The sequence below is a fragment of the Conger conger genome, chromosome 14 (assembly GCF_963514075.1).
Source record: "Conger conger chromosome 14, fConCon1.1, whole genome shotgun sequence".
Classification (NCBI taxonomy): Eukaryota; Metazoa; Chordata; class Actinopteri; order Anguilliformes; family Congridae; genus Conger; species Conger conger.
In genome coordinates this window covers 12809991-12834146 of record NC_083773.1, presented here as the reverse complement: position 1 = coordinate 12834146, position 24156 = coordinate 12809991, and the positions used below count along the sequence as shown (strand labels likewise).

The 24156-nt window shown below is 46.1% G+C and overlaps 1 protein-coding gene across 1 annotated transcript in view; it reads left to right on the top strand.

Moving 5' to 3' along the window:
- slc25a26 (solute carrier family 25 member 26) overlaps positions 1–20929 on the top strand; it is a 40285-nt gene extending 19356 nt beyond the window's left edge. Inside the window, exons 6-10 of the mRNA XM_061219421.1 lie at positions 8014–8058; positions 11694–11763; positions 13919–13983; positions 15355–15428; positions 20523–20929. Of these exons, the coding sequence (XP_061075405.1) occupies positions 8014–8058; positions 11694–11763; positions 13919–13983; positions 15355–15428; positions 20523–20619 (351 nt within the window). The 3' untranslated portion in view covers positions 20620–20929. The remainder of the gene's footprint in view (positions 1–8013; positions 8059–11693; positions 11764–13918; positions 13984–15354; positions 15429–20522) is intronic.
- The last annotated feature ends 3227 nt before the right edge of the window (positions 20930–24156 follow it).

Below are 24156 nucleotides of genomic sequence, written 5' to 3'. Positions count from 1 at the left end.
TAGAGAAGGCCCCTGTACAGGTGTGTGTGTGTGTGTGTGTGTGTGTGTGTGTGTGTGTGTGTGTGTGTGTGTGTGTGTGTGTGTGTGTGTGTGTGTGTGTGTGTGTGTGTGTGTGTGTGTGTGTGTGTGTGCATCCGTGGGTCTTGTTATACCAATTCGTCTGTTTGGATTTTGGATGTTTACTCAGGTGATCATCATCTTTATATCTAGTTTACATTTTCCTTTTATAAATACAATGTCAAGAAATTGCTGAATGATATGTTCCCAGGTAGTTTGCGGTGTTCTACGAGGCCAACTGTCGCCCTGTGAGGTTATGGGGCGCGGTACCTGCTTCTCTCTCTCCTGTCATTGTTTCATCAAGCGTCCTTACTTAAAACAACAACGCCGGAGCATCGCAAGCCAGCTAGGCCCTTAACAATGTAAATATTATGGGATGTTTCTGGGAATGATTTCTCATGTCATTGGAATTGCACTGTTGACTATTTGCCAGAGCGCTGGCCCAAGTACCCCAGAACAAGTCCTAATTTGTTTAAAATATTATTACCCTGTACCAACACTCCCTCTTCCCCAGGCTGATTGGAACAAAGGCCAGACGGGCCGTGATTGGCTGTTTTGACATGCCGGGCCGTGGCTCCAGTTTTGCCTGTTTAAACACACTCTTTGCTCTGGCATTCAGAGCTGTCAGGTGGAGTTCTTCAGCAAGTGCATTCAGAGTCAAACACTTTGGTTTCTGCTTTTCAGCTCGCCGAGGAGAGTGGCACTGCTGCTCTGTAAACACGGCTTCCTTAAATAGAGTAAATGTTCAGCGCGGGAAATAAAAACAGCGAGACATGAGGTTATCGCAGGATCGTTTTCCAGCTCTTTTAGCCTGGAACTTTAAAATGTTCAGAATAGAAAGGATGTTTTAATGATATGGGGGAAAAGGTGCATGTGCAATTTAGCAGTACGTATGGTGATTCTCATTGTAATGTTGGGAGACCGTATCCTCAGTACTTTTGATGGAGCCCAGCTTGGTGTTCTATAGTCAGTCATTTAGATAGTTATTGAAGGGTTACACATTGTAAGTGCTAGAATTGGGGGGTAATATAACCTACATAGAATGATTAACATATTGTTAAGTGGACATTCTACCGGAATAGTCGTATTTGGAATTGCAATATGTCTTGAAATACATTTGTCACTAAAAGCTTTGGATACAGCATTAAGCTTTTAACTTAATGGATACACATAAATGACACCTTAATGTAGTTAAATTATTTTTTTGCATTCACTAAAAGAATGGCATGCACCATCCATTTTTTCACTGGTGTTACTTTGCAACAACATGACAAATTTTCAGGATTTTATTTCTCAATTCTATATACAGATGTGACAAATGAAAGGGAAAACCCTGAATAAAAGAGTGGAGAAACATAAGGAATGTATTTTTTTCCATACAGGTGTACTGCATGATACAATTAAGCAAGGCACATCCTGTCACACTCATGTGGCTTGTATTAGAATGCAGAGCAGGCCCAGTTGACCTCCATTTTGGATCAAGATGGCAAGAGGAAAAGTGACTTTGAAAGAGGGTTCATTATTGGGGCACAGATGGCAGGAGCTTCAGTCACAAAGACTGCTTAGAATTTCAATCGGAACAGTGACTAAAGTGACATCTGCATTTAGATCCATGGGAAAGACATCAGTAGGGTGGGAAATTGTTTTTGAAAGCGCACATCCAGTGACCGTGATGTTTGCGCATTACTGCGATATGTATGGAAGAATGGAAAAGCAACTCTTCCTCTGACTGAGAATGTCAATGCATACTGTCAACAAGAACAGTCCCCCTCAACTACATAGTGAGGGACATTATAGTAGGGCTACAGTGCATAAACCCCTCATTACAAAGTCGAATGCACATTTGAGAGTTCAGTGGTGCGAAAACCATTGGCACTGGTGTACAGAGATGAGTCAGATGATCCTTCACCATATTCTCGACAAGTGACTGAGATGTAAGCGCATGTATGGTGTACACCAAGAGAACGGTACAGGCCTGAATGTTTGACTCCTACAGTACGGGAATCCGGTAGCTGTGTTTTGCATACTCTGTTATGAGTATGAAAATGATGTGAATCATATGTTAAGGCCTATATTTTTGTTATTAAGTCTATATTTTTGTTTACAGAAGACATCTTGGTCATTTGTTTTCCCAAAGACATCTGTATTCCTTTGTGCTAGTGTTATTGCCAATTTATCCAAATTATTTCCAAAACAGGACAATTCTTGCTCCATCAGTGACGGGTGCCTTGGCACTAGATTACGAACACATCCTCAGTCCTAATTCATGGTTGTGGAGTTTTGTAATGCTTTTAATTTAACACAAGTATATCCATAATGATGCTGACATTTAATCGCATGAAGTGTCTGTACTTGGAGAGTTATACAGTTGTCAGTTGTGATGTACTGGATTTCTGGCTGAAAGGGTAAGTGGTAAATGCTCCATCCTGTGTGACTCAAGGGAGTCACTAACAGTCCCAGGCACTTTTTTTTAAAAGATATAAATTTGGCGCCCAACATAAGACTGAGCGTATCCGATTCCCACCTCGTTTGGTATGCCTAATCGCCTGCAGCTGAAGCTCGTACATGAACGATCCCCATTACTGATTCTAGAGAGTGGAGACATCCACGTTTCTCCTCAGAAACACATGCTATTGCCAGCTGCTTCTTTTCACGCGCCAGACAGCTAAGCTTGCATAGGGTAGGGTTGGAGGAGGACCTTCCGTAGGCGGGGTCACCCCCTGCAGGGGTCGCAAGCGTGCAGAACCGTATCCGACCGAGGCCTCTCGTTCTCTGGACAATGCAATCAGCAATTGTGCGTCTCCGTATGGAGCAACCGGCCACAGTCGGCACTGTAGAGTAACTGACAGGTACTTTAAAGAAAGTGTCAACCAGCCTATAGGAAGAAACGGGTGGAGGTTACTGTTATGAAATCAGTTATGAAAATAAATGAACCATACGTATAGGCAAATAAAACTTCAATGACTTTCTGAAGGATCTTGTTCTTGTTTTTGCGTTGTGTAGAAACTTTGCTTTCGAGCAGAAATCCCTAACACGCCACTCCTGTGCGCTTGCATTAACCTGAGTGAGTATGTATGGTTGCACACGTCCTTTCAGTAATCCCCATCGGGACGTGGATGAATGTTTTGTACGCGTGTGCTCGTCGTGCCGAGACGGATGATTAGATGCAGATGAGTTGGTGGGCATCGGTATGGGACCGGAGCGGAAGTCTCGCATGCGGTTGTATGTAGCGTGTGACCTGCGCGCATTAGCAGGTAATAAATGTGGGATTAGGCTGGGCCTGTGGAGTTCCTGGGTACTTCACGTTGTCAGACGGCTCATTGTTATCCAGCTTCCCGCTAAATCGAGCACCGCTGATGGTTTTGCCATCTGATTCCCATCTGCTTCCTGTTACACAATCTCCCCATTCTTCTAGGGCCCCCGACTCTTCCCGAGACTCCAAAACCGCTCCTCTTTCCGATTCGTAGAAAATCTGTCCGTTCTTCTCAGCTCCTGTCCCAGCGCTTTGCATGCTTTCCACACAGACTGTCTTTTTTTATTCGGTGCTTGTCATGGGCGCCTTCTACACCAAACGTGATGTGCAGTCCCCCTGCTCCGTGTGAGTGTGGTGAAATCCTGCCCAGTGTAGGAATTCATCTATAGTCTAAGAAACCACAAGGAAACTCACAAGTGGTATTCCTTCTGGGTATGCGAACATGATGGCACAATGGCAGCCATATCAAATTAATAGTCTGAAGCAAACTTCTCTTCTTGAGTTGCTTCTTTCTGTCAGAAAATTCTCAGAAAATAGAGACTTCCTGACTTTTTATAAACTTCTATGAACTCCTTTCTCTTCACTGCCACTATGAAATATGTCCTTCTTTCTACAGTCTCCAAAAACAGTAGTCGGTAGGGTTCAATTCCTTAAGAGTATATAGCCCCCTCCCTACAAATGGCGCTGGTAAGGGGATATGTTCACGTTCCAGTTGATATGATGGGCTTGCCTGTGGTGACAAAATTGTGATAGAATAATATTCTTTCTCTGTCTTTCCCATTCCATATTTCCTGAAGGGCCTCAGTAAGCTGGAACATCCATCAAAGAGGGAACTGTTATTTCTGTTAAATGTCAGAGTGCAGCCGTCTTCCTATTTTTCATTCTATTCTTTTATCTTCCAACATTGATGGGTTTATGTCTTTTGTTTTGGCAAACATTGTGGATCTTATTTTCATGTTATTATAAAGCAATGCTCTTACCATTTTCACATTAGCTGAACATCAGTGTCAGTCAGGAAATTTGTCCAATCTGCAAAAAATAAATGGAAGCAAATCATGGTTGATTGTGGGTTGGGTGCTCAGGACATAAATCACGGTCCTCCATTAACTGTGTGGCTAAGCTCTACTGTTGAGATGTGGCAGTGCTGCTATTAAAAAGTTGTAAAGTGACAGTGATGGGTTTGCCTGTTTATACAGGACGGAATGTGTTTGCCTGTTTGTACAACACAGAGTGTGTTTGCCTGTTTGTCCGGCACAGTGTGTTTGCCTGTTTGTACGACACAGAGTGTTTGCCTGTTTGTACGACACAGAGTGTGTGTTTTCCCTGTGACTGGACTCAACGCATCAGTATGCAGGCCGCACAGTCTGACCTATTAAAGTCATTTGTCAAATTGCAGGCAACTGCAGCTCTGCAATCAGGCTCAATTGAAATGAATTTGGCATCTGTTTTCCTGATTCCCAACAAGTGCTAAGGGCTTGTGACAGTGACTCGCTCCTCGGAATACTAATGATCTCTCCAGTAACCTTTCACCAAGCAGAGTGACAAAGTAAGACAGTCTTTATCTCTACTTGATGGAGTACCTGGCAGTCATGCAAATTGACAGAGTCCGCCCCCCCCCCCCCCCCCACACACACACACACACTCTCACGCACACACACACACACACACACACACACACACACACACACACACACACTCACACACACGCACGCCGCCTCTCTCCGCCTCACCAGCGAGACCTTGTGACACAAAATCATGTGCACCCACGGGCTTCTGGAATCTTGACTTCCCAGCTAAATGGCACACAAGTGCGTCAAGTGTGGCAATGCATACAGGGTGTGTAAGCTAACATCACAGCTGTGTTTACACTGGTAGAGTCCCATAAGGATTATATGTATTCTTAAGGAAATGTGTGTTTTGTTGTTAAATTGTGTGCATTAGTTTAAGTACTATACATGATGCGAGTTGGTAATAAATGTAGTACAGTAGGTCACAAAACAGTGATGGAAAGGCTCAGTGTGGCTGTAGTACTTCTGTATTCTGCCTTTTGGCTGAGTGTCTCATTTAATCTCATTTAATCTCATTCATCAAGGCTATGACATAAATGTATGCATTTATTTAACATACTTTTTAATGCGTGAGATTGATAAGAGAATAAATACTAGCTTCTCAGTCATTACTGTCACTTACTATTTCGTCACTGTGTGTTTGCATTAGACTGCTGACTTGGAACATACTGTAGACATAGCTATCAACGTATGTGTGAACCTGCAATGAATGAAAAAATGAACAAAAGGAATGTGACGCAGGGTTCTTATAGAGGCGTTCCTTGCAATGCACATCTGATAAGTTCAAATAAGCATCTAATAAATTCTCCTTCTGGTAGACAAACCATTTTTGCAATTAAATGGAAAGCACTGAACCTATGTTGCTGTAGTCCATGGCTGATTTTGATAGCCCTGTTTGCTATATTGGTTCAGCATATTTTGCTTTGACTCATTTACTCACATCTGTGTAGATTTTCTTTTGTATCAGAAAGAAGGAACTTGTAAGCAATTATAACAGTCTTAGATGTTCTTCATTTTTATTAGACCTTGGGCTTGGTGTTGTTTTGATAGCTGCAATAGCCCAAGTTGTGAAACGCGGTAGTGTAATGGATTCAAGGAGTGGCTGGGAGTTGAAAACAAGTTTGTCCTGCGTTACACGGTCCTTTTTTTGAGTAATAGAATAAGCATCGGAGGTATGCGGTCTCTGCGTGAGCTGGCAGTGAGGGATCCGCATATGCACAGCAGATTTGGAGTCTGCACTTTGCCCTCCATGAATATTAATATTGCACACTGCCTGGGGGAAGCAGCTCTTTGCACGGGCCTCCAAATAGACAATGCACCCTCTCCATGATGCTATCTTCTCTCTATTCCCTTCTCTCTGCTGACCAGTGTCTCTTCTTTTTGCTAATATAATTATAATAATTTGTATTTTATCCAATGTGACTTACAGTTGATTAGACTAAGTATGGGACAATCCCCCCCCCCCTCCCCCCCCATGCCTAAATCCCACGTAACACATCCTAAATCAGTTCCTAGTTGCTCCTGTCATTTTCACAAAGGAGGGTTTCCGTCCCATAAGCTCTGCTGTAAGCCTAACATGCTATGGGCAAATGGGTTATAATGGGTTATCAACATAAATCTGCTCGGACTTCTGAAATCCCTGACATCATGAAGCTCGGGCTTTGTCTCTGCCAGCAGAATGACATCGACCCGTAAATCAGATACGAGCCGTGCCGGGGTTCTGAGAACGCTCTCCTGCAGCCGGACCGAGAAACGCTCCGTCTGCAGGCTCTTAATGAAAGACATGCGGGGAGAGCAGCTCAGATCTCTCTGCTGCTGAACGCCGGGGTCTGCCTCCTCGCTTTGCTGCAAACAGGGCCGCTGAATCTGATCGAGCAGTCGATCTGTCTCCGTGCAGGCTGGAAGAACGTGTCTTCAAAAAGAGGGACGTTTTGCTGAAACCAAGGAAGAAGTAAAAAACGCTAAGACATTGTGTAAAAAATGACACTATTAATAAGAAGAAGAAGAAATAATATGTATAATATATGTAATAATAAACATTGGTTTCATATTTGAGTGAGTTGCAGAAGCAGGTGTCCAGCCCTTTTGAACCTTAATTTACGCATGAACCATCCGCTGTGAAACTAGCTAAAGTGTGCAGGGCCAGAATTTGCATTATGACTATGAAAATAGAGCCCTAAGGCTTGCCTCCATATTGAAAGCTCCTCCTGAGAGAGCTCCTGTTAGTCAGTGGTGCAGGACCTCCTCTGGGAGGTCCACCTCAGCCCGGTAATGTGTGAGGGGCGCGGGGGGGGTTTGGGTGGGAGCGGGAGGGGGTCCGCAGCGGCGACCCGCCCTGACCTCTGTGCGCACGAGAAGAAAAGAGCCCTTCTCTGCGGTGGATGACAGGCCTCCTCTGAGGTTTCAGCTTGTCAGATGAGCATACGGGAGCGACATCGATTTCCTCTCTCTGTCGCTTCCTGTCTGAGCTGATAGCACGGTTCCAGTGGCAGGTGTCCGTCACGTTTCTCCCCGTGCCCGGGCCTGAATCGCAGCCTCCTCATTTATTAATCATGAGTCCCAGGAACAGGGCACGCCCGCGGGCTGCAGCAAGGCCCTGCGGCCATCTTAGTCTGGATCCCAGCTCACATCCAAAGACCCTACCGCATATCATTCATCCCAATGACAGTCCATAAACAAACCAAGCCTAGAACTGGGAGGTAAAGAAGCAAAACCAACTGTAGGAAATACAGTAGGTAAAATTGGTAATGCTGTTATGTCTTGAAGGCCCTTTAGATGTTGCTTAGGGAGAGTATTTATACTGAGGTTTTGATTTGATCTCATGAAAAATGATCTTGTTGACTTGCTGGTCTGAATGGTCTGGCACTAAAGACCACAGGCCACCCTCTGCAATACAGACATCGTGTTTTTAAATTGGTGATCAAAACGTATACAGTACGTGTTTTTTCTGTTAAAAACCGTCTAGCAATTTATACATACAAATAGATATGTGTGAAGTACTGTATCATAAGATATAAGCAAGTACGTATATGCTAATATACTTATACTTATGCTAATAGTTTAGTACAGTATATATTTGAAAATAATCTATGCGAATGATATCATTAATTTGTTTTAATTTCGTTTTGTTTTCAGATTCCATTCTCCCTGGTGCAGTTTCCTTTATGGGAATATTTGAAGGTAATTTTCTGTCTTCCTCCTCCTCCTGGTACTTGGTTCTTTTAACGATCCCTTAATAAAAATGACTGCCTGCATGTGCACATTTACAGCCCAACCAAGTCTCTTCAGACACATCTCTTCAGCAGCACGGCTGAAATGACACCGCCGTTAACGGCGGCCACAGTAAAGTTTAAACGGAGTCGCCGTTTGTCACTCGCCTCTCTCCCATTGTCCGCTCCCGCGACATAAAAGTGATTTTTTTTAATGCAGCGTTTTTGTGCGAATGACATCATGCTTCTCCGGCGAGGGCAGAAAATTCCATTAGCCTAGCGGCCGCGGCCCGGCAGGACGGGGAGAGGACAATGGCGCGCACAGCTGTGGGAGAGAGCCGGCCCGCTCGACCGCTGAAATAAGAAGTGTCATTCATGCAGCCCTTTTACAGACTTTCAAAGGCATTCTCTGGGCCATCTGCAGGCCCCCTCGCTCACAGACCGCTCCATTGGTGGATCACTGGAATTCCCCACTTTAGATACGATCGTGGGACAATATCACCAGCCCTCCGAGCTCCAACACTTGACCTTAAAATCACCACAAAGAGAGAAATCAAAAGCGCTGGCGAGTTTTGAGATTTCATCCCTAGTGTAAAATTGACTGATCACACATCTTGAGTATAATATTTCAGTACAGTAGAGCGTAAGAGCTGGATCTGAAATATCTGATTATTTTTCGGCAGGCTTCCAACGAAGAATGAGATGCTCTGGCTGGAGGATAGACTCATAGCCTCATTAATTGAGACCAGTCACTGACCACAGAGTGACTCTACCTCTGTCTGTTGGTCATGGGTCTCCTGAAGTCCCTGACTGCCCACAGCTGTTATTCTTTTGGGCACTCTAAAAATGAACACTCACTATGCAGCTGTGGCTAGGGAGTTGGTGGTAAAATCACCCCAGTATTACCAATCAGACCTGGGTCAAATGTGTGACTGTTGTTCAATTCAAATACTTTTCTACACTTTACTGAGCTTGTCTGATGTATTGGAATCTTGTCTGAGAGTATTGGAATACTCTCAAAAGTGCGAACCCTGCCTTCTGATCATTTTGGTTGACTCTATTGCAACAGGCAAGGTTGAGCACAGAAAAGTATTGCAATCGAAAATATATTTGACCCAGGTCTGTTGCCTGTATGAGTCCAGGATTCTGAAAGCTCTGTGTGGAGTAAGCCAAGAGACTTCATGGTGCCCAACACCCCAAATAAGTGAATTAATTAAGGCCCTTAGTGTGTGGCGTTTTCATTCTGAGAATAAACATCTGTTCGGAGGAGAACTGTGCAGTGTGTCTGTTTTTTACGGGCAGCCAGCTGCAGGCTTAACGGGGGTGAGAATAGTGTCAAACCCACCTGTTCTCTCAGACAACCTGCACTTCCACAACATCACTGTTCCCGTGCACAGATATGTACCGAACACCACACGCTCACCAGCAAGTGTGAACATCTCCTCCTCAAACCGCCTGACGCGTATCTCAGAGAGGATTTCTGCTCTACCGCGGCCTACCCACCGTTTGTACTGTTTGTGGTTTCTGATTGGTAGGCAATTCCAACGGCCAATCGTCCCTGAAGTGGCATGAGAAAGGGTAATAAATGAAAATAAGTGAATGAGAGTGTAGCGGAACGTCAGTGGTGAGAACTGAGGGGGGGTTATAGCCCGGTTGAGTGAAGCCCCTCAGCCTGACAGGTGCAGGGGAAGGGGGCACGGCTTTGGACTGTGCTGCGGCCGGCCGGATTTACTTCCAATTTGTTCTTGGTAAGGGAGGAGTGAGAGAGCAGCCTCCTGCCTTTGATGTGGAAAACAAAGTCTCCCATTCAATCTGCGCCCTAATAGATTACACATGAGGAATCCCGGCCGTTCACTGGGGCTCAGCGTGTGCAGGGACATACGCCATGACCGCATGTGTGTGTGTGTGCGCCCCTGTGCCTGTGTGTGTGTGTGTGTGTGTGTGTGTCTGTCTGTTTGCGCCTGCGTGTGTGTGTGCGCCTCTGTGTGTGTGTCTGTGTGTGTCTGTGTGTGTCTGTGTGTGTGTGTGTGTGTGTGTGTGTGTGTGTGTGTGTGTGTGTGTGTGTGCGCCTGTGTGTGTGTGTCTGTTTGTGCCTGCGTGTGTGTGTGTGCGTGTGTGTGCCTGGGTGTGTGCGCCTGTGCCTGTGCCTGTGCCTGTGCCTGTGTGTGTGTGTCTGTGTATCTGTGTGTCTGTGTATCTGTGTGTGCCTGTGTGTCTGCTTGTGTCTGCTTGTGCCTGCGTGTGTGTGCGCGTCTGTGTGTGCCTGTGTGTGTGTGTGTCTGTGCCTGTGTGTGTGTGTTTGCTTGTGCCTGCGTGTGTGTGCGCGCCTGTGTGCGTCTGTGTGTGTGTGTGTGTGTGTGTGTGTGTGTGTATGTCTGTGTCTCTCTCTGTGTGTGCATCCATATCTCTGTGTGTGTGTGTGTGTGTGTATTTATGGAGAGGGGGGAGAACGAGTGCTCTTTAAGAAAATATATATAATTATTTCATGCTGTTGTTCAAATGGCTTACCTTAAAGCAATCAGCCATTCATTACTCAGGGTAGCTGAACAATTGCAGAGCCTTTAAAAGAGAATCACTCAGTTATCTAGACTCCAGGCTCCTCAGGGGAACCTGTGGCAACAGCATAAAGAGAAACGGATGTGCAGATTACTTAATTTTCCACAAACATTCATTCTGTGATTTTATCTTCCTCAATTATAAATCATGCAATCTATGTAAATTAACAGTATTTTGAATATTCCTCCAAGCAAGTATTTAATAGAGACGGCTTAGGTTTGCTTTTTTTCCCTTTTGCTTACAGTTTATAACATGAGTTCCCAGGCCGAACATGTGGAGTATGAACTTTCATTTCATAAAGATTACATAATGGGACACTGGTTTCAGATGAACCTGCCCAGCCCGATGTTAGACCTTAGCCCCAAGCTGCGTGCCAAATAACACTGAAGCGCAGTCTGTGTGTTCTCACGACTGGAGCCCTGTTATTCCCTCATAATCATCATGTGTAAATGCTGATTCTTTTCCCCCTCTTTTCCTGGCTATGGTGGGGAGACTGCATATCTCTCTTCAGCTCACTCTCCTGGTTCAAAGCCCCATAAACTTAAAAAAAGCTCTTCCAGCAAGTAATGATCTCTACACATGGCGGGGTATTAATTTATCGTACTGTCCTGCTGACCTCGACATTTTTAAACCTTTAAAGTGTTCTATGCGCAGTCCCTGTTCACTGCCTCAATCTCTGCGGCCTCCTTTGTTTTTTTTTGTTCTCCCTTATTTTTGTTCTTCTCTCTCATTCCTTTCTCTGTCTCTTCCTCTCTGCCTATATCCCCTCTCTCTCTCTCTCTCTCTCTCTCTCTCGCTCTCTTCAAGTGCTCTGTGAAATTTCTTGGGAAAATAAAGGAATGACATCACTGTGAAAAGAGAACACAAAAATAGCCATGTCACTTGGTTCCCATCCACCCAAGTGTGTCCGGTGGGGTTTAAGATGTGTTTAAAGCTGAATGTCTCTAATAACACACTCTCTCTCTCCCCCTCTTTCTCTCCTGTCCTCTCTTCTCCCTCGCTCTCTCCCTCTCCCTCCCTCTCTCTCCCTCCATCTCCTTCTCCCCACAGAGCCTTTGGTCGTTGAGGCAAGGTCACGTGCTGTATTCTTGGCAGTCGGCTGTTTGCGGAGCTTTCGCAGGTGCAGGGGATTATATGTTGCTCTGGGAAAGGTACAGGGAGGGGAAAAATAAGTTTACTGAAGCCGCATTCCTGAAGAATTCCGCACAGGTTGTCTCAGACACAGAGTGCGAAGCGGCAAGCTGGTCCTGATGAGTCTGAGGAGGACCGCTGTTCACATGGAGAACGCCTGTCGCCCCTTCTGGACAGGCTGTCCTGTGTTCTCTCCCAAAACGGGAGAGCGGCCTGACCCAACTGCCAGCCCTCACAGCTGTCTGACCCATAATGCTCTCGGAGAGAAGCCATCTCGGCGAGAGTCCATAAGTCAGGGCTCTTGTGACAGGCCAGACGGAGGGAGAGCAGATTGATGACGGTTGGGCGGGATGGGGATACGGACTGAACACCCCGAGGACCCCGTCATGGCTGCAGGCCACCCCACCTGGAAGCTCTTTTCACTGCGGCCCAGCGACAGGGGGAAACGCTCTTTTGTTTGGTTCATTAGAAGTGGCTTTGCGTTGATTGACATTATTTATTTGCTTGTTCGGGGAGGCTCACAGTGCAGTGCTCGCAGATTAATATTTATATGGGTCCTCGCAAGTGCGCACGTCTTCAGAAATGCGCTGACATTTGGGCCGTGGTTAAGCGTTGGTCACTGCTGAATTGTAATGGTGGAAAAGGGGTGGCCGTTGAGTTTATCTAGTGTGAACTTGTTTCATGCTGCATCGGCTGTGCTGGCGCCAGTCAGCCTGCCAGTTGAGCGGAAAATACAAAAGACAGTTGATGGGACTCGAAGGCCAACATGTGTGCGTTAAGAAACGTACTTCTGTTTTGACTCATCCAGTCTGCCATGGGATACTACAGCTCAAGCCTGAACAGTGACGTATCGCAGTCAGTTACTCAAGCATTGAGTTCCTAATTATGGAGACCGTGCTGGGTCAGTGGGCTGTGGTGGCACCCACCTGGGTGATGCGACGGCAGCCATTTTGCACCAGAATGCTCACTATACATCAGCTGAGGTGGAGAGGGAGATAACAATTTTTTAGCTAATTTAATCAGGGGATGATTAGCTGGCTGGTTGAAAGAGCCATGTTTTTAATTTAGCCAGGACACCAGGGAACCCCCTACTCTTTGTGATGATTGTCCTGAGATATTTAATGACCACAGTGAGTCAAGACTTCGGTTTAACGTCTCATCCAAAAGTCTCCTGCAGTACAGTGTCCCCATCACCCCCAAATTACCCGCATTGGGGACGGAAAGATCGCCCCCATACCAACGCCACTTCCAGCAACTTTTTCCAGGAGGTGTCCCATCCAAGTAATACAGTGTACATGGTGGGTTTACTTTGGGAGTAACTGGTGTGACCGTGTTAAGAATAGGCCCAGGAGTATGGTGTATATGGAGCAGATTTTAAAAGTCCATCTGTGGATAACTAGGGTTAAAAATATTTTAGCATGTTTGGTACTGTAACAGCAAAATTCTGACCTCAAATTTGTCAGTGTTTACCGAGCACAGTCGCTATGTAATGTGATTTATAAAAAAAATGTAGCAAGGCACAAATGACACCCAAGAGTGAGGAGGTGCAGGAATTGTTGGCCTTCTCTGTGCAATGGGGACAGCCTTGGCTCCCAACACAGTTGGGTCTTCCAACCTGGATCCAGTGTAAGAACTCAGACATGTATGTATGCTGAGGTTCCAGCATCACTCTCCTGCCAGGAGGACAGACAGATGTCCATGCTCCAGAGCTCTTGTACACTGGGGTTAGGAGGTGCCTCAGCAACATGGCCGAGAGAAGCCTTCAGAGAAACAGCTCAATACATGGCAGACCAGTACTGCACTGGAGCCTTCCTAGATACCAGTGGTCCTCACTCCTGGTCCTGGAGAGCTATACGGTGTGCTGGTTTTTGTTTTCGCCTTAACATCAGCAACCCTTTCAGACAAAAGAAACCAGTTGAGGTGAGTTAACTGTGTAATTAACTGCTTTATTCGATCAATCAACAAAACCCCGCGGCTCTCCAGGACCAGGAGTGAGAACCACTGCTATAGACACTATAGATTAAGCTGCCAAGACACTGACATTCCTGTCTTTGTTTATGTACATTTGTGAGAGTTGATATTATGTGTGTATAGGCACCATTGAAGATGGTTCCACATACATGTGTTTCATTGGCTGATTCCAGGCGGAGTTGCTGCCTTTGTCACAACCCCTCTGGATGTAGCGAAGACCAGAATAATGTTGGCGAAGGTGAGTCTCACACCGCCAAAAGGTGTCGACTGCTGTCAAATGTAAGCAGCCTAACGAGATGGAAAAACAACCCTCCCTAATGTAGACAAACCGGTCACAAAATGTGCCACTTAAAAACAAAAGTATGATTGAGAAATGAGAACTCGGTAAGTGACATATTCAAAAATATGGAAATGCTAGTCATGTCAATTATCACAGTCCTAGATATGTCAGTTTCTGATATACTGATGTCATGGTTTACATTTACTTGACCTGTTATTATATTAGGGTGGGGTTGCCAGTTGTGGCCTTTACTTTTCTCCCATGGGAATAAATAGATTCTCATGACATCATGAAATTACAGCTGACATTGCATACAACAGCTCCCTGTCAAAGACCTGCAGCACGTTGGCCCTGGATAGCTCATGTGTGGCGGTGGAATGAGCTGTTACCTGCACCCGTGCGTGACTGCTGTGGGCAGTGCTGGTGAGAGGGGGGCACTGGGGGAGTCTGCAGTGATGGCTGACAGGGTGGTGGGACCTGTCAAAGCAGGTTACCTTCTGTTAAAAAAATAAATACAAAATCTGAAATGAAAGGGCCCTTCTTGTGCTGTAGCAGTTTGGCTGACTGGTTGCCTCTGGACCCTGTCCAAACCTACCGCACATAGTTGTGCTGCACTAGACTGGTGCGGTTTGAGTGGTGTTCAGACCGCTTCCCTGACCTTATCCAAAACCGTGTGACCAGGGTCCGTCCCCAGCCCCTCTCCTGGCCCTGCTCTCTCTCCGCACTCGCTCAGGGAACGCCGGCCAATGTTGAACTGGCGGAGGTTTTCGAGAGGCCCTCGCCTCTGTGAAGCCCCTGTGGCTCTCATGTAGGGCTTGTGTACTTTGGATGTGGAAGGCCTCATTCCTCAGCTCTGTGGCTGAGAGGAAATCAAATCTGTCAAAAGAGAGCGAGGTGGACATGGTTCTGAAGGGCAGACTGAGAATCAACAGGATTTCCCTCTCATTTCATCAGCTGAGGACAGGGGACTGCTGTGGGACTGCTGAGGTTTCCTGAAGCGCAACGCGACACATGAGATGGAAAATGTCTGTGTTTGGAATCAGGGAGCGAGGTTTAAATAGTAGAGTAGTAGAATGCTGCCGTGTTGGCCCCTTGTACTCACCCGTGCAGAAGCCCCCTAGCTCCCCCGCTGGCTAAATTAACCGCTTCGTGTTTAAAAACGTCTCCCGCAGAAAGGTGTAGCGCGGGCGAATGCGGGCGGGTCACCTGCGCCCCCCGACAGGAAGCGGGCCCTGGGGAAGACTAAACAAGGCGCAGGGTAGGGAGGGAAGGAGGCGAACGGTCGCTCAACACATCTGCGTTGTTTTCTCCTTTTTCTGTGGAACACAGGCGGGGACCAGGACGGCCAGTGGAAACATCCCTCTGGTGCTGTGTGAGGTGTGGAAGACCCGCGGGCTCTCAGGGTGAGTGACTCAGGGCTGGGAATGTAGAGTCCGTTCTGATTAGATTAGGTGATTACACTGGAAAAGTGGAAATTGATTCTGCAACTCAATTTCACAGTTGTGGTAATTGGGGACTTGGCATTGGGGAGGTGCGTATTTAGGGCTCGATCATTTCCACAGAGCGGAGGACGTGGACGGAATCCTGGACTTCGGCAACGCGGTCATAATTAATAGGGATCTGGCTAATCTGCGAAATACGGGAGCGATGTTGTTACATTGAGATGTGTTTCATTTGAAGGGAGGCACTGCGTAAAAGTGCACATTATGTTTCGAGACTTAATACGTAGGCTAAGATGCAAGCAAACGTGTTCTGCCTTCTCCTGGCTGAGTCAAACTATATAACTATATGAAAAGATGTGGTAGGGTCTGGCTACTGTGACCCCGCCTATCAGGTCAGAGATGACCTCAAGTCGAACCGGCGGAGGCCCCTCTAACCCGGTTGAACTGCAAACTATGACCATGATTTGAAAAGATATACTTGTCCGTTTGCCAAGCTTCACCTTCCGTTTCTTTTGTGTTTACACAGCTGCGGCTCTGTTTAGCCGCTTCTCGGGTTCACATCACAGATGTCAGTAGTCAGGGATTTTTGTTTCAAAATAAAAGTTCCACAGATAAGCTATTTAAGGAAATTTGTGGAAAATGAAACCCCCCCCGAAATCAGGGGAAAATATCTGAATTTAGGAATGGATAGAACACATTTTTAAAGCTTTACATATTTAGTCAGGTATTGAACACCATGGACAGTTTATTGTCCATTGATTATTCTAAAGGTCTGTTTTGTAGTATTTCCTTTGAGATTGTCTGTGGGTATATATTTTGGCTGCGTATTATCACATTTTTTAACAAATAGCTCTTGTATGTTATCAGTTCAGGAATAATTTTGGTGATATATATTCTGAGAGTATCTCCACATGTCCATCAGTCTTTTTCTGGGTTGTTTTCATTCACCACTTGGTTGATAATGTCTATAATACGAGTTTGTCCTGGTATGACTGGTATGTGCTTGGGTAAGAGGATTCCTAAAAGTTTGGATTAATAAAGGACTCTTCTATCCAGACTAATTAATGAAATGCAGAGTCTGGAAAAGAACATTGAGAGACCAATTATCTCCCTGAAAAATATATCTTCTAAATGGGCCTATTGATTAAAACATTACCAAGGTAAATTAGGTTTATTATGCTTTCTTTGCAGATCAGTTCATGTCTTCATTAGATAATGCAATTATGGGGGATTTCTATGTGGACAGCAGTATATTTATCGGTGTGATATTGCACAAATCCAATTTTAACAGCTCATTTTGGAGTGAACTGAGAGTTCTCTTGCAAGCACAAAAGTGACTGTTGATTATCATTAGTACTCTATAGTTAATTTAGCGATTTAACTTTAGCCCATGTTGAGTTTATATTTTCTTGTCATACATTATACACTCAGTGAGCACTTCATTATTCAGGTATTTATTAGACTTATTTTTTTTAGACTTCTACTGCTGTAGCCTATCCACTTAGAGTTATGATGCATTGTGTGTTCAGAGATGCTCTTCTGCATACCACTGTTATAATGTGTGGTTATTTGCGTTACTGTCACATTCCTGTCAGCTTTGACCAGTCTGGCCATTTGTCCTCTGACGTCTCTCATTAACAAGGCGTTTCTGTGTGCAGAACTGCTGCTCACTGAATTTATTTTTAGTTTTTTGCACCATTCTTTGCAAACTAGAGAGTAGTGTGCGTGAAAATCCCAGAAGATCAGCAGTTTCTGAGATACACAAACCATCTTGTGTGCAACCAACAATCATTCCATGGTCAAAGTCACTTAGATCACATTTTTCCCCATTCTGATGGTTGATGCGAACATCAACTGAAGCTCCTGACCCGTATCTACATGACTGTATGCATTGCACTGCTGCCACACAATTGGATGATTAGATAATCACATGAATAAGTTGGTGTAATAAAGTACCTAATAAAGTGCTCTGTGTGTATATGATACATGTTTATGTTTGCATAATTGGACGTTACCTTTGAGTTTGTAACGAGAACTTTTTGTTCGCAGCTAGGTGGAATGTGATTAGTATGGAATGTGAAATGTCTGTCATATTTTCATGCACCTTTGAAGAAAAGATTTACAGTCTGTCGGGAAACTTTTGGAAGTCTCAGAGTAATCTCTCCCACTTCCTTATTGGCCGCAGTCTTTTGTAGTTTCATAATTATTTTAGCCTTGTTTGATTTATTCCTTCACAAATGGATTATTACGTTTATCTCCATGTACTTAGATCACGGGTGCGTTTTTAAACGGGATTAAGAACGCGGCTGACGGGAGGAATGCGGAGACATTCCTCCGTAATGCAGCCCTGCACAGCCCCACAGCTCCGCAGGCAAACCGGGTTACAGTGGAAAGGGGACCATAATTCCTGAGGCCAGAGGTCTGACAGTTGTGCTGGTGCATGCCTTGTACAAATTGCTCTGCTTTAAAGCTGTAATTATGGTAATAGGCCCAATTGCAGTCTAGTGAAGCCATAAAGTGCTTCCATCTGTCTGCCCGCCCCCGAGCCCTGTGTCGACTTCCTCGCCGCGCACAACGAGACGCCTCGCGACCCGGCCGGCGTTCTCTCTCCCCGCCGGGTTTCCCACACTTTCAACCGCTTCTCCGCAAACGAGCGGAGGAATAAGGGGTACAGAAAGAATAAGGGTACAGAAAGAAAGAATAAGGGTACAGAAAGGCTTTCTGTTTATGCTCTGCCGCGGGAGTCGGGGTTTTACTGCGGTCGGGAGGCGCTGTGCGTCGTCTCCCCAGCCCAGAGCCCTCCTCCCGCAGCTCCTCTCGTAAGCTTCACAGCTCTCTGGAGCCTGGGGCACGTGGTTAATGAGACGGTCTCTCATCCAAGCATCTGGCCAGTAGTCATTGGGTATTTTTAGCGGTTTTAGTCACTGATAGAGGGGCCCATTGGCTGTGCTGCGGGGATGACGGGCCAGCGCGATGGCTGGGGCCGCTGATGTCATCGGTGAGTCGAGGAGCCCCCAGGGGCAGGTGAGAGGAGGGGCGGCCAGATCACCCCGAGCAGGTGGGGGTGCTCAGAGACAGGAAATGACACGGGATTGAGCTGGGCTGAGCCGTGCAGGGGTGAGGCAGAGATTGCACTGAGAGAGCGCAATATCCTCGAGTTTCCTCTTAGAACCCGAGTTCAGACCAGCCAAACCTCAACAAGGGCTACGTAGAAGGGTCATTTAACATCCTTATATAACCCTCCCCCCTACCCAGGCGTATTACATTATTTGAAAAACCTGAGCCTGTGTAAATGATTATTTTAAGCCTGGGAACATGCCTAAAGCAGAGGCAGATCACCCTGCATGCGGACGCACCAAAGTGCACATAAACGTTTCACGATCGCGTTGAGACGTAGATGAAAGGCGATATTCGGCACACATAACTCCCGGTTCTACAGTTCTATTTCTGTCCGAACGACGAGGGGTAGGGGAGCGTGCGGGCCACACACGCGTGCCCCGTGCAGAAATGCGCCCCGCCGCTAATTTGTTCTGTAGTTTCCAAGCCTTTCCCGCGCGTCCCCCTCCGAACACCCGATCCGACCCTCCGAACACCCGATCCGACCCGGAGCCTTCGAAACGGCGGGTTCTGCGAATCGCTGGGATAGCCGAGAGATCGCTGACATGCTTGGCACCTTGTACAGCTTTGCAGTTGACAAAATTGATGTATTAGCGGTTAAGGCCGTCCGCGACCCTGTTCTAAATGGGGAGCTGTAAAAAAGAAAAAAAAGGCCCACAGGTGCTCTATCCTTCAAGGACCTGATGCACCATAGGACTGGCCCGCCATTCCGCCCCGCGAAAACTTGCCAGACCCTGCCTGGAAATCGGACAGAAGGTCAGATGCGCTTCGGTCTTTCCGGAAGCTTCCGCAAGGCAGGAGTGCAGCCGTTCGGTCGCCAGAGGAGAAGAGGAGTGGAGAGGAGCGAGGTGACCTGACTTGTGCTTTGGCAGAGGCCTTCCGAGCAGGCTGGGGGGGGCGGCATCAGTTTTGGCAGGCCGGGGGGGGCGGCATCAGTTTGGGGAGGGCGGGGGGGGCCATCAGTTTGGGGAGGGAGGGGGGGGCGGCATCAGTTTGGGGAGGGCGGGGGGGGCCATCAGTTTGGGGAGGGCGGGGGGGAAGAGCCGTCGGTTTGGGGAGGGCGGGGGGGAAGAGCCATCGGTTTGGGGAGGGTGGGGGGACAAGCCGTCGGTTTGGGGAGGGCGGGGAAGAAGAGCCGTCGGTTTGGGGAGGGCGGGGGGGAAGAGCCGTCGGTTTGGGGAGGGTGGGGGGACAAGCCGTCGGTTTGGGGAGGGTGGGGGGAAGAGCCGTCGGTTTGGGGAGGGCAGGGAGGGCAGGGAGGGGGGGCGAGCCATCGGTTTGGGGAGGGTGGGGGGCGTGTGTGGGTGTCAGCCGGCTGTCGGTCACGCACTGCGCAGCCCAGGCCAGGATTCATACTGAAAACAGCTGCACCGGAGAAGGCCTTGAAAGATGGCAGTGTTTTTACGGGCCGTTGCGTTTAACCCCCTCCAAAGTCAACAGATTTCCAGCTCCATGTTCCACCAGACTTGGTCTTTAATCTTGCACAGAATGCGTTTAATTGCCACACCTATCTGTGCATACAGTCCCATAACATCGGGGTGTAAATTCAAATGTGTTTTCTCCAGAGTTTTTGAAAAAAAGTTGTCTTATTTTGAAATCCATTTGTGCTAACAACTGCGGTCTGATACAGACCTGGGCCAAATGCATCATCGTTTTGGATTCAAATACTTTTCTGTGCTCGATTTGATCTTGACTGGTGTGGTTTAGCCAACCAAGAGGAGCAGAAGGCGGTGTTTGCGCTTTTGGAGAGTCATTTCATCGGTTACAAATACACCAGACAAGCTCAGTAAAGCATAGAAAAGTATTTGAATCCAAAACAATTACATATCTGACCCAGGTCGGGTCTGTTGCTATTAGTTGAACTAAGCCACACTGTTAAAAGGTTTCAATTCCTTCAAGTTCAAGGTAAGAAGAGTCACAGTCACGCTTTCCTTCTAGCCTCTTTGCCGGCAGTGTTCCGAGGATGACCTTCATCAGTGTGGGGGGCTTCATCTTCCTCGGGGCGTACGAGAAGGTGCGCAGCGTGATGCTGTAGGAGCGCGGCGTCTGGGACGAAGACCCCTTCCCGACCCGGTTTGAACTGGCCATCAAAAGAGCTGAGGCAGGACACCTGGTGTCTGCAGTGCCCTCGTTCACCCTGATCACATTACCCAGGGATCTGCATTCTTGGTCAACAGCGTGCAGCATATTGAGTTTAACGGCGTAAATTCCAATTATCTAACACAGATTGCTTTCAGGGAGAGGAATTTTACAACCCAGGGTGCTCTCTATGAAATGTGTGGTTGCAGGTGTTATTAAATGTTGTTTTATAACCAAATAAAGATAAATAAAGATATTAATAAATATCAGTAAGTTTGAGTGTTTTCGGCCAGTGGTTCAGCTACGTCGAGCTGGAATTTGAGCTTGACAGTGAGGACTTCCTCCAGTAATGAAGCAATTATGGGTAAACACGCACTCTAAACATGCACTCTAAACATGGAAATAAGCCATCAAATACACTGTTCTGTCATTGAGTTCCAGTGAGAAACAGTAGCTGTAACCTCTTCTTTTTAAATGGGATGTTCTCTATTGGTCGGGCGGGTATGCTTTGGTTTGGTTATATTAGTCACAGAACTCATTAACACACACCTGTTCAGCCATTGTGCGGTTGAGCACTCATTTGCCTTAGAACTTGAACTACGCAAATTTCTCCTGTGTTTGCAGTAGTCGAGGGGAGGGGGGGCTGCTACTGGTTGCCGGGAATAATATCCAGCTATGAATGAGTAATATGTGAAAATATACACCGTCTAAGCAGTCCTGGATGAGGCCATTGCTCAGCCTATAGTTTTTCACAGATGTTTCTCTGGACCGGTCCGTGTAAATCAAAGGAGAATGTTCAGAACGCATACAGTGATACAGCTGTGGGCGTACAGCCAGCCTGGTTTGAGGACAGTTACACGGATGGAGTGAGTTATTTCAGGCTGTGGAGGACAAATGCAAAGGTGGGGCTCAGTCACAACCAACACAACACCACCTGCTGTTAACACCCGGCCAGCAGGCACAGCACATATCACAAACACAAAGTCCACCACTATAGTGAGTTGGCAGTTTTGAGCCATGGTTCCCTCTGCAGATTTTCCAAGCCATTATCCCATAGGGATTTTGATTTCTTCCGAAAATAAGACCTATGGTTAATGTAAGCTTAAGAGGAGTTTGTTGTGTTCCACAACTTACATTCATTAATATCAGCTATGTATTATCAAAACCGTTATGTGCTTTAAAAAAGTATGTTGCAATATTGGCAACAATAGATGTCGCTTGCAGGCAGGCTAGTACGAAACTTCAGTGGTGGTTGGTATTGTGACCATACTTATGTTAACAGTGTAGAAATATGCACTTGTAATATTAATGGATGTAACTGAACTTGTAGAGCAAAGCGTGAAAACTCTTAAGCTTATGTTAGCCACACACATTATTTTCGAAATCCCTATGGGGAAAAAACATGGGAAATTCCCAGAGGAAACCCGTACAGCATGCGTTAGGTACAGTGTCCACTGCTGGTGTACAGCATGTGTTAGGTACACAGTGTCCACTGCTATACACCAGTGTACAGCATGTGTTAGGTACAGTGTCCACTGCTGGTGTACAGCATGTGTTAGGTACAGTGTCCACTGCTATACACCAGTGTACAGCATGTCTTAGGTACACAGTGTCCACTGCTATACATAGCCCTTTGACATGGCTTTCCTAAGGGAAATAAACAACAGCGATTCTTGGATGTTTGTTGAGGAGCAGACCCAGCGGTGTTTGGACCCGAGGCTCTGGCAGCGGGTATTCCACAAATAAAGATGAGAAGGTTCTGCGACACCTCCAGGAGTGAGACGGATCACCTCACAGGTGTTAATGGAGGAGGTGTCTGGTGTCCTCCAGGGTGCTGGGAGGCAAATGTTCAGCATTTCAGAGCTCTGCATCACTCTCATATTCATATTCCATACCCCCACCACCCCATCACACTCCCCTGAGGTGGAGCATTTCAAGTTGACTGTCAGCTTCGAGCGTGATTCATAGTTCACTGGCACGTAGGTGGGTTAGTCAATGGGTCACGCGTACAATACACCTTCAAAAGGAAATGCAAGTAAGAGGGCCAAACTGGCCCAGTAAATGAGTCATTACACATCAGTAGAGTATTAAAGGGGACTTTAATAGTCACTTCAATGCCATGTTAGACACTTCAACATTTCTTTTCTTTTTTTAACATTGTCAATGTACAGCGTTTTTTTTAGAAAGTTCTTTTAAATAAATAAATTTTACATATAAAGAAGCGGGTTTTCCCTCTGTGTCCTGGAAGAGTCCTTTTGTACACACTTTTGACAGAGTCCAGCCAGAGTCCAGCCACACGCCAGAGACTGAAAGCTGTTCACAGAAAGATGGTTCTCCTTTTCTATCAGTCGTTTTTCATTTCTCGCGAAAAAAAGAAGAGAATACAAAAACTACAGTGCTGGCCTTTCCTCGTTGTGTGCACATTATATCCCAACATAAAGGCACTGACACTGTTGAGTCACGCTATCCCAAAACACCCAACAACGGTTCCGCGTGAAGAGCTTATGGTTTCCCCGTTTCACAGCTTGCTTTGCGTTTCGTCTTAGCGCATTCATAGACTTATGTGTACAGGACTGGGATCATTTCAAGTGGTCCATGGTTTCCGTAACCACAGCTTAACAAATAGGTATCCATTTGAAAAGGAGCATGAGGGAGGGTGGGTCTATTTTTTTTTTAGTACAAACAAGAGTTCTGTCCACAGGTTCTCGGCACCAACTAAAGCAGCTTTGTGAGTCAGTACATTACGAGCCGGAAGAGCCTTGATAATGCATTCTGGTGAATAACAGGAAAAGTCATACATGAGATTTGATTATAAACTCCTATTGCAGTACACTTCACAATAACCAGGAATCTTTGTGTTTGAAGTTGTATGTTTCGTAAAAGTGCTTAAAACTATTTCCCCCAAAAAAGTCCAATTATATACGGTTAAACAATGAATAAATTACATCAAAGCTCTTCCTTCATTTAAAAAAAAACCAGTAAATATGAATTGATTTAAGGCCATAGCTGACAACATTGCATTGTTTGTCAAAACTTCAAGTGCAATGAACATTACATGAAAAAGTACCAACACCTAAAATCTCTTGAATAACCTTAATGGGATCGGGGGCTTGCAGTTTCTTTGTTCATACAATAAGGCACCACAGTTCAGACACTGAAAAAAGCTGAAAAGTCTTGTTTAAAAAAATCTACCATCACTCTGTTTCTCATGCACCGAATAGATTCAAATACTCTTTGTAAAAGTTACATATATGAAAACTCTTATGTACAGTTATATCCAATAGTATTTCTTTAGTCTCTGTCACTGTACAATATTCCCTACATTTGCATGCTTCAAATGCAAGTCATGTTTTTGAACTAGTGATGACGCTTCCCACGGGAAGATTTAAAGTATGTACAGCTGAAACGCTCGGGAGGGACCGCAGCCCACACAAGCTTCCTCCTCAAACCTCTTAATACCCCTCTCCCCCCCCCCCGCCCCGCCCCTGGCCTC